At 35.4% G+C, this 10,634-nt stretch overlaps 2 protein-coding genes across 2 annotated transcripts; both read right to left on the bottom strand.

The window, feature by feature from the left end:
- Positions 1-3,036: 3,036 nt before the first annotated feature.
- LOC142620055 (structural maintenance of chromosomes protein 2-2-like) lies at positions 3,037-3,375 on the bottom strand. Its single transcript, XM_075793493.1, has one exon. It carries the CDS (start codon positions 3,373-3,375, stop codon positions 3,037-3,039), a length of 339 nt encoding a protein of 112 aa, XP_075649608.1.
- A 1,404-nt stretch (positions 3,376-4,779) lies between these two features.
- On the bottom strand, positions 4,780-7,910 carry LOC142619246 (uncharacterized). The gene is made up of 2 exons (XM_075792307.1): positions 5,372-7,910; positions 4,780-5,087 (listed from the first exon to the last, which is right to left on the bottom strand). The coding sequence occupies exons 1-2, from the start codon at positions 7,908-7,910 to the stop codon at positions 4,780-4,782; spliced, it is 2,847 nt and encodes a 948-aa protein (XP_075648422.1).
- Between the last annotated feature and the right edge of the window lie 2,724 nt (positions 7,911-10,634).

A 10,634-nucleotide genomic window follows, 5' to 3' on the forward strand; every position in this document is an offset into this window, starting at 1 on the left:
TCCACCACTGCCCACCGTTGATATAATGATCACTTCATAAGTACATAGTTCTTGTAGATAGGGGATAAAGACCGAGGTTCAAATCTCTAGAAATAAGTTTCATTCACATATGCACTTAAACTAAGTTAGAATAGAATTTCTATTTTATATAAAAAAAAAAAAATGCATTCTAGTCAAACTCCACGAAACTCCAATTCACAATGAATTTATTGAAAAGGTCCAGTCAACATTTTATGCACTAAAGGAAAATTAACAAGTAACAGTACATTCTCACATGACATATTATGTCTGCATCACATATTTTTATTTGTTCCATGTACATACATGCACAAAGGCCATGCACAAGTAAGGCAATGGTCGAGAGAGATTAAGATGATTTTTAGCTAGTAGCAGCCTACATCTCCAGCTGCCTACACACGCTATGCATGGTTGGGCGAGATTGAGGATTGGCACATAAACATAAAAGTGCTAAGTTTTGCATAAGAGTTAATTCATTGGCAATCTTTAGACTTCTAGGAGGTGAGAGACGATCATCTAACACATCTTTGAGGGGGGCACTTGTACTAGTTGAGTAATTTAGATTAGCAATGAGTTCGCCTGGATGATTTCCCATAAGAACTTCAAGTACCAAAACACCAAAGCTATAAACGTCACATTTTTCAGTCACTACCATTGTGTAGGCAAGTTCTGCAAAAAATCAAATGTGGTTTACAACAAACGGAAATTGTAGTTCCTAGTAATATTAAATTTAGTTAAGTAAAAAAAAAAAAAAAAGATGAATGAATTAGCCATATGATGGCTTAGTATAGAATTTAAAAAAAATTGGGACATTCCCCACTTAAAATTAGTCCCAAAAAAGTGGCTTTAATCATTTCATTCATATGTGTGTATGCGCGCGTGCGCGCGGGGGGGGGGGGGTGTGTGTGGAGCTATATGCTTGAGTGGGGACCATACCCCCTCCCCTCAAAAATTTTAAAAACATTTTTATACTATATATAAATATTTAACATTTTATAATTAGCCTATAAAAAAGAACTTGGCCCTCCTAAATATTTGAGTCCAATAATGCTCTATAAAAAATTGTTCATTTGGTCTAGTTGTTATAGAGAACTAGTAAGTTACCTGTACGATGTACGAATCATGTTGTAATATTTTATGTAAGATGATTTTAGAGAATGTTGTATATGTATTACAACATAATTGTTATAGAACTTTGTTAGTAATGAGTTCATCATAAAAAACAAGAATTATAAATTGCCCACATATATCCACTATAATTATTCAATTGAAGTAATAAGAAATATAAATAGAAAACAACAACTTTTGAGAAATATTATAGAATAAAAGCTGATATAGAATGAGTCTTTCTCTTTCTCCTTAATTCTAAAACAAATTCACATCCCAAACACACACAATCAATCACATCATTTGCAAAACCTACAAATCTACAACGATCAACCTTAACATCAAAGTCGTAATTGCCGTTGTCACTCAATATAATATGCAAACCGAAGGGCTATTTGTGTGTGTGTGTATATATATATATATGGGTAGAAGTGCAAGAGGTGAAAATGGTGAATTAAAATGCAAAGATTTTTGTGTGTATGTGTGAGGGATGAAAAGTCTTGAAACATTGAACCAAGGTACAAAGAATATTTATTTTTAATTAGAAAAATCTTGAAACATTGAATAAAATAAAACAAAAGGTCAATATTTAATTTATTCTTATCTCTGATGTGTCACTTAAGAATATTTTAATTCTCTTTGCAAAGACTGTGGCACCTGGCAGAATATAATTCTTGAGAACATATATATTGATGTTTTTTCTTCTCACATTCATTTTATTATAAATTGTGTTTTGTGTCTATTAAAATTTTGGATCATTCATTTTTTTGAATTTTTCATTAGTTCAATTGAATATTTTTTACTCACTTTGGTAGACAATTTGATAACTTACTATAGGGGGCTCGAGCCTAGGTAATCAGTACTAGCCCACTTAACTTAGGCCCAAGATCGGCCTGAGTAGCCAACGCTAGCTCAGAAGATTGAGTTGGGCCCAAAACCTATAGGAATAGGCCCAGTCCAACAATAAGTATGTTAGGACCTAGAGAGTATCGTTCAAGGAATACAACAGTGTTCGAGCTGAGGTAGGCCCACTATTGACTGATAAGACAGTGGGAGATCCACAAGGAAATGGTTAAATTTAGGTCGGTTCTCGAGTATTGTTAATGCCTTTGGGGAGTTCACTGCCGAACGCCATTTTACATTTGGAGCATGTTTCAAGAGAATCTTCAGAAGACGTGATTGTTTCTAGGGATTTTGAGTAAAAGTGGGATTGCATGGGAACTAGTGAAAAAGTAATGATTTAAACCCCACTAAGGAGAGACTTTATAAGGGGAGTGAGGGCAGACAGATAAGGGGTTGGAAAATCTTGGGAAAGAAGAGAGAGAAAACTAAGGGAGTGAAAGGGGGAAGGTTGAGAGACAGGAAGAAGAGAAATTAGAGGGACAGAGGGACAGAGGGAGCTCACCGACTTTCCTATTTTCACTTCTCACTTATGGGCTGTGTGGGTTTTTGTTTTGTTTTTTTTCCACTGCTGGCGTGTCCTCCGCGTTGGCGCCGCGTCGGTGCCGTGTCAAAAAAAAAAAAAGACACTGCTTGGACACCGGTGTCCAGCAAGTCTTACCGGCACCGTGTCCGACACGTGTTGGACACCGGTACGTTGGCAAAAATGCCGTGTCAGTGCAACCTAGAAAATAGCAAACGAAACCTGTCGAGTTTTTTTTATTATAATTCACTTAAAGTGGTTATTTGTACATTTTCTTTTACGAGACCCACTCAATTCTTCCTTAACAATTACAATCAAACACGGGTCATAACATATTCCAATATTAAATAATTAAATTCATCATTTCCTAACGACTTAAGTTATTACCGATAATTTATCAACTATATTAATCAAAAACATAATTTCCACACATTATTCTAAAAATAAATCACCTAAAACATAATAATTGAAATATAATTACAAAGTAATTACGAAATAGGAAACCGAACCTGTCGAGTAACAGTGATTTCGCGGTGGTCCTCGTACCCGAGCGGGCTCCGAGTCCGGTCAGAGTTATTGAAGACGATGGACACAGTGGCCTTAGTAATTCCAGCTTGGCCTTGCTTGTACACGAGCTCCTGAAGATTCGAAGCCCTAACCTGCTGCAAATTCGTGATCCCGAGCACGAAGCGAATCGAGTCGAGGATGTTGGACTTGCCGGACCCGTTGAGACCCGTAATCGCGTTGAAGAACGGGTCGAACCCTGGGACCACGGTTCTCGTCGCGTAGGATTTGAACCCTTCCAAGCATATCTCCTTGATGTGCATTGTCTCAACAAAAAAAACCCTAGAGAGTGAATGGGAAGGGAATTTTAGGGTTTTGGAGATCGAAGTTCGAAACCCTAGAAGTGGATTTGGTTTTTTTTTTGTGTTTTGGGGAAGTGAGGTGAGAAAGAGGGGTTTGAATTTTGAAAGCGAAAAATGTTTGGATCTATGAGCTTTGTGTACTGTGTGTGTGTGTCAAAGGCGGGAAAATGCTTTTCGCTTCGGCTCTCTGAAAAAATTTAACGTCGATTCATATTTGGGCCAAGACGGGGTACCAAACTGTGTTGGGTTGGGCTTTTTATGGACCATTTTGGGCTGAATTCTAATTTCAAAGTAATACTAATACATTAATTTTCACAACTTTTTTTTTACTACAATTTTTTTTTTTAGAAACAAAAGTAGTGCTTGTGTGAGGGATTTTTTTTTTATACTACAATTGAGTTGATATGTTTTTATTGGTTTATCCACCATTAAACACTTGTCGCTTCAATTATTGTAAAATATTTTGTGAAAATTATTATGACTTAGAAGTTATATAATATATTGATTCTAATTCCTTGCCAACTCTGAACTGAAAGAATACATAAAATTAAATTATATATATGTATGATGCAATATCATGTTATTCTAGTTTTAGTTTTAATATTTTCAATCAATGAAATCAATTAAAAAAATGTTGATTCAATTTCAGAGTTGGTTTCAAATTTGGGCTAGGTTGAGGCTAGTTTCTAGTAGGCTGGGCTTTTTGTCTAATAGCAGATAGACACTTTTTCACACTGTCTTCTAGATATAGATTCATGGTTCATAAACATTCTCTGTTTTTTCTGCTGAATGATTCATAAACATTCTCACATTTTTACTTAGCTAAAGAGCGATGTTTTCTTTTGTTCTCATTTTTTTCTCACAAGATAACCAACAATCTTTATAGCTATCTTAGTGGTATTGCTCAATTTCCCTCATTTGCCAAACCACTGATTATTTTGAAAAGTAAAATAATTTATGTTTTCATTTTAAAGTAAGCACTCAAATAGAGTCTAATTCAGTTGCCTGAATATGATGTGTTGGATGAACACTTTGTTGATTTAATGATATGGTTAAAGTTGGTTAAAGTTTATTTGTACAAAGAGAAAGAGAAATTCTAAGTTTGCTTTGACACTTATCGGAGAAAGTTTCTGTACCTTTAGAAATTGCATTACAGTCATACTCTAGAGGACTACAATTCACAATGAATTTATTCAAAAAATCCTCAACATGTGATGCATAGAAGGAAAATTAACAATTCATTCTCACATGATGCATTGTCTGTGTTCATTATATGCATCACATATATTTATTGGTTTTACATACGCGCATAACAAAGAATACATGCACACATAGGGCCATAATTGAGAGAGACCAAGATGATTTTTAGTTATTAGCAACCTGTATCTCCAGCTGCCTACACACATTACGCATAGTTGGGCGGGATTGAGGATTGGTACATAAACATGAAAGTGATAAGTTTTGCATTAGAGCTAATTCATCAGCAATCTTTCGATTTTTGGGAGGTGGGAGACGATCATCTAACACATCTTTGAGGGGGACACTTGTACCAGTTGAGGAATGTAGATTAGTTATGAGTTCGCCTGGATGCTTTCCCATAAGAACTTCAAGCACCAAAACACCAAAGCTATAAACGTCACATTTTTCAGTCACTGCCATTGTGTAAGTAAGCTCTGCAAAAAATCAAACATGGTGTACAACAAATGGAAGATGTAGAGAAAATAGATGAATGAATATATAGCTAAATGGTTTTTAATATCTAATTAAAGTTTGATGCAGCCCCACTTAAATTTAGCCAAAAAAAGCCACCAATAAGTTTTGACTTAATCATTTCATTGAAATATAACAAACAATAAAATGCTCATATAGCAATCAGAATGGGCATAAATTAAAGTTCCTAAAATAAGCATGTTCAATTCAAGCGAAAAAACCATTGGAAAGAAGCTGTAAAGCTTACCTGGGGCGAGATAGCCGTAAGTGCCTGCAATTGTTGTCCAATTAGACGAATCAGGCTTCAAGAACTTTGCAATGCCAAAATCCGAGATACATGCTTCAAGGTCTGAGCTCAACAAAATATTCTTGCTCGAGATGTCACGATGAATTATAGGAGGAACACAAGCATGATGCATATAAAATAAAGCGTAGGCCACACCTTTAACTACTTCTACCCTAGTTGCCCAGTCTAGCTCCTTTGCTCCTTCTTCGCTGCACAGCATATCAGCTAAGCTTCCTCTTTCCATAAACTCATAGACCAAAAATGAGTGCACTTCTTGGAAACAAAACCCCAAAAGCTTCACAATGTTTCGATGTCTTATTTTTGTTAAAGCAGCTACCTCATTGGTAAAACATTTTATATTTGCAGTCTCTGTGCCTTCAGCCATAGACCTCAGCTTCTTCACTGCAAACACTTGAGCGCCTGGGATTTCCACTTTAAATACTTTTGCAGTTCCCCCCACCCCAATACAATACTTATCATCAAAGTTTTCTGAAGCTTCCACGATGTCTTCAAACATGGTCTTCCCATCAAAGTACCATATCAAGAATGGATTTTCAGTCTTTGATGTGCCTTCATCTTTTAGCATATTTCTTGAGAGCTTCTTTTCTAGAAATAGAAAAATCCCAATAGACATAATTGAAAGTGACAATGCACCAACAAAAGAAGCAACAATGATTATTACAAGTTTGCCTTTCATATTTCCGCCACCCTTCCTTTTAACTGAGGCATTGCATGGTCGCAAACCTTGGATTTCGCCACATAGATCTTTGTTGTTACTGAAAGCCTCCAACGTAGCTGACCAAAAGATTTTGCCCTCAGGAAGAGGACCCTCCAAATTGTTGCTTGATAGGTTGATGCTTATCAAGCTCACCATGCTGCCTAGTGAACCGGGGATTGAATCATTGAGATTATTGTTGGAGAGGTTCAAGTATTCCAAATCTGAAAGGCTGCCAAGCCAGGGTGGTATCCCACCCATCAGTGAATTGAAACTCAAATCGAGATCCTGTAAGGCTCGAAGATTACCAATTTGGTAGGGAATCGTCCCATTCAAGTAATTCTTGCTCAAAGATAAACTTTGCAGCTTCCAACAGTCCCCTATTTGATCTGGAATCGGCCCACCAAGCATGTTTATGGAAAGGTCAAGAGACTCCAAATTGGATAGTCCTCCAATTCCTACGGGTACCTCGCCAGAAAACTTGTTGTCTTTCAAGATTAGCTTTGATAATTTGGATAACTTTCCAATTTCTGCCGGTATGTCACCGGACAATTGATTGGAAGAAAGGTCAAGGTATCCCATTTTGCTCAATTGAACAATCTCTTTGGGAATTTTACCGCTTATCACATTCCCAGCAAGTTTCAACGCTGTCAAGTTTTTGCATTCTCCCCAGTTTGGTGAGAGTTTACCTCGCAACCTGTTGTAACTCAAATCAATATAAGTGAGATTTGGGTACACTCCAAAATCCTGGTCTATATATCCTGTCAGTAGGTTATGTTCAAGCCGAACCCTGTACAAAGTTCGGCAGTTTTTAAGACTAACTGGGATAGGACCAGTGAAATTGTTAAAGGCTGCACTAAAGTTGACAAGCTTTCCACCTTGACACACTTGTTGGGGTAACTGGCCACTGAAGTTGTTAAAAGCCAGTTGTAGATTATCTAACGAAGAAAGGTTTCCTATTTCTTCTGGTACAGAACCAGATAACCGGTTAATCAACAGGGACAAACGTGTTAGTTTTAAAGTCCCAATACTAACGGGGATTTTTCCTGAAAGCTCATTTAGGCCAAGGGAAAGTGTGGTTAAGTCACTTAAATTACCTATAGATGGAGGGATTGGACCACAAAAGTAATTCCCATCAAGGAACAGTTTAACCAGGTATTTCAAATTTCCTATTTCTTCAGGAATTCTACCACCAAGCTTAGTAAATTGGAGGCCAAAAATTTTAAGACTAAGGAAGCCTGTTTTGGACGGACTGGTTCCATCAGGGAATAAACGCCGGTCTAGTTCTCCTGTTATATTGTTTTGGGAAACATCAAGGTGATAAACCTTAGTGAGATTAGCAAGAGAAAGAGGTAATGAGCCATTGAGGGAATTTGTGGAAAGGTCAAGATATTGGAGTTTGGAAAGTGTGCCAATGTTTGTTGGTATGGGGCCTTCCAGTTTGTTCACTGTGAGATCAAGGCGAAGAAGGTTTGGAAAGGAAGAAAAATCTAAGTTTTCGAGAGTACCTCTCAATCCCGTGTATGAAAGGTTTATTGCAGTTACGCTTCCTTCATTGTTGCATGCTATTCCGCGCCATTTGCATGGACTTGAAGCAGAGGAATTGGTGTGTGCTACCCATGACTTCAGAATTGGTTGGTCTGGGAGGCTTTCTTTCCATTTGAGTAGAGCCTTAATTTCTGTCTTTGAAATTGGATTAGCCTTGCAGGAGGAAAGCAAAACAAACCAGCATGCAACTAAGAGTGCAAGTGAAACATGTTTTGACTGTTTTCCTTGGCTAGCCATCAGGAATCCTTCTTTCTATCGTTTTGGTAGGGGAATGTGGTAAAAATACCACTTTTAGTGCCATTAATAATTTTCAGTCTTATTATATCTACATATTAAAAAGTCAGTTTTTTTTTTTAATTAATAATTTTTGGCTCCGCCGGAGGGGGTAGGGTGAATATTTTCCAAGTCTTAAGAAAGAAAATTTTGGTCCTTGCTCTAGAATGCGTGAAAACCAATGAGCTTTAAGTCATCATTAAAAATAGTAAAGGATGTCCAATCCTCTTCATTTCTATCTGTCACCGGTAATCATTTTACTGCTGAATTTAACTATTTGCAATGGTATCAATTCTTTTGCTGGAATTTCAAAATTGATTTCGTTGAACGTACACTGTAAGGTACTAATAAGTCTTCCTCAACTAAGAAACAAAAGGGATTTTTCTATTGGATATCAACAAAAATTTCCAAATTCCAACGATATTGTCCTTGACCTGACTTGGTTATATAATAAATCAGTTTTTCCTATTCTGAATACCTTTGGAATTTGGATTGCAATGCCAATGCAGACCTAATACTGCAATCCAAAATTGTGTTTGGCCAATTGTCACTCTCAATAGTCCTTGGATAGTATTAGTATACGTTCAAATGAAGTGCACTTGGCTTTCATTTTCTATTTATTCAAAATTATTAGTGTCAATTACTCAATTATGTTAAGTATTGGCAAATTCAAAATCCTTTATCTTTATCTTTTTTAATTAAAAAAAAGAAAAAAAAAAGGATTATTGAGAGTGACATAAATCAAGTAAGTATTTCCTAGCTGACCCAAACTGTCTTCTGCAGTTTCAATACTAGGCGTTTGGTTCACCGTGATGTTACGTTACATCATAATATTACATTATTGTAATCTTAATACAAGAATACAATATTACATTGTTTAAGAATGTGATGAGATCAAGGTGATGTAATATATTTTGTAATTTTAGATTATAGTAATGTTAGAAAAAATAAAATAAACCAAAAACCTTAATATTACATCATCGTAATGTGCATCACATTAATAACACATCACAGTGAACCAAACGCTCCTAAGTGATTTCTCATCATTTCACTTAACAACAAGACTAGTTAATAAAAAAAATTTATTAGTATTTCATAATTGTTGAAACGATATGTTGTGATTAATATATAATAAAAGTAGTTAGGACGTGGTATGAACATGTGAATGTGAAGTTGCACAAATCACAACTTCCTACACGGTAAGAGTTAGAATCTTTTATATATATATATATATAAAAAGACACTATACTATTATTAGGGTTTTGATAGGTCTAGTTCAAGTGATCTTCCCACATGGAAAAATGAGAAGACTAAGAATATGGAATGAATTTCGTTTAAGACCAATTTGGCAGTTGATCTATTGCTAAAAGGTGTTTACAACTTTTTGGATTAAAAGATACCACATGTGATTTGAGGATTTGTTTATTGTGTTAATTTGAGAGGAGTAATGGATGTACTGGGGTTTTGGACTAGTGAAAGTGTCAAGTTTGTGAGTTGAGGTTTAAAGTTTATTTTGGGGTGTAATAAATTTGTGTTAGGCTATTTTTGTAAGAAGTTACGAGTATATCTATTAGATCTGGTTGAACGTGTTTATAATCCATTTTTTTATAGTGAATTTCTGACGTGATGACAATGCATCAAGTGAATGAAAATGTAGGTATAGTAGTGTTAATCATTCTAAATAAATAAATGGAACTTTTTTTAGATAGTTATAATATGTTGCTAACCCCACTGCTCGAACCATTTCTCCCCTAAACCTCTAAGCGCTTTATGGATGAGAAGATAACAAATAAAGTACAAGGCTCTTGGTAATAAATGGAACTTAAATGAAGGTTTTTTCTTTTCTTTTCTTTTCCAGTGACATTCGAATTGATGTGGATATTCTTTTGTGCTATGGCTAAAATATGCATGGGTCATCAATCTTTATGCGTGTTTTCATTTATGGTCTTCACACAATTTTTTGTTTCATTAGTACTTAATTATTTTTTTTTAATTTATTTTAAATGGAGAGGGATATTTGAACAATAAATATCTAGTTTAAAACATCAAGAAATGCTAAATGACCTAAAAGTCATTCGCGTTTCATTGTAGTCATTACTATTTTGAAGCGTATTTCATTGTTATCCTTGCCATCACCCTAAATAACAAAAATTGATGATATGACTTTGTTTTTTGAGAAGGTTTCAATGTATGACATCCGCTCCTGATGATAGCTCTTATCATCAGACCAAGACACCAATCAGTTTTTTGTGTAGGTGAGAATTGAACTCCAAATCACTTATTCAACTACCAGAGACTTTACCAGTTGAGCAACTGGAACCCACAAATTGATGATATGACTAAAACGATATTTACATGTCATTTAATTACAATTAAAAAATGGCAATAATACTCTCACACAGTCACCCTCGTTTTTTTTACACCCACTTCCCATGTTTTAAATGTTGACATTTCTGCCGTGTATGTAATAGGATATTTTTCCTAATAAAAGACCATTTAATAATAAATAAATAAAACTCATAAAGAGTTTGCCTTTCATTTTCTTAACTTATTCAAAGTCTTCTCTCTGTGTGCGTGTGAGGGGGGTTTCCAAGTCTTGGTGAAGAACGCATAAAAACCAATTAGCTTGAGTCATAATTAAAAATAGTTAAAGATGTCCTATCCTCTTCTATCTGTTACGTAAACCTT

The sequence above is a fragment of the Castanea sativa genome, chromosome 12, assembly GCF_040712315.1.
Source record: "Castanea sativa cultivar Marrone di Chiusa Pesio chromosome 12, ASM4071231v1".
In the NCBI taxonomy this organism is placed as follows: domain Eukaryota; kingdom Viridiplantae; phylum Streptophyta; class Magnoliopsida; order Fagales; family Fagaceae; genus Castanea; species Castanea sativa.

What these genes read in the sequence shown, in the direction of transcription:
- LOC142620055 (XM_075793493.1), bottom strand. Translation starts at nt 3,375, where the DNA reads ATGCACATCAAGGAGATATGCTTGGAAGGGTTCAAATCCTACGCGACG.
- LOC142619246 (XM_075792307.1), bottom strand. Translation starts at nt 7,910, where the DNA reads ATGGCTAGCCAAGGAAAACAGTCAAAACATGTTTCACTTGCACTCTTA. An exon ending in TTACGGCTATCTCGCCCCAG is followed by an intron (nt 5,088 to 5,371) that starts GTAAGCTTTACA and finishes GATTTTTTGCAG; the next exon opens with AGCTTACTTACACAATGGCA.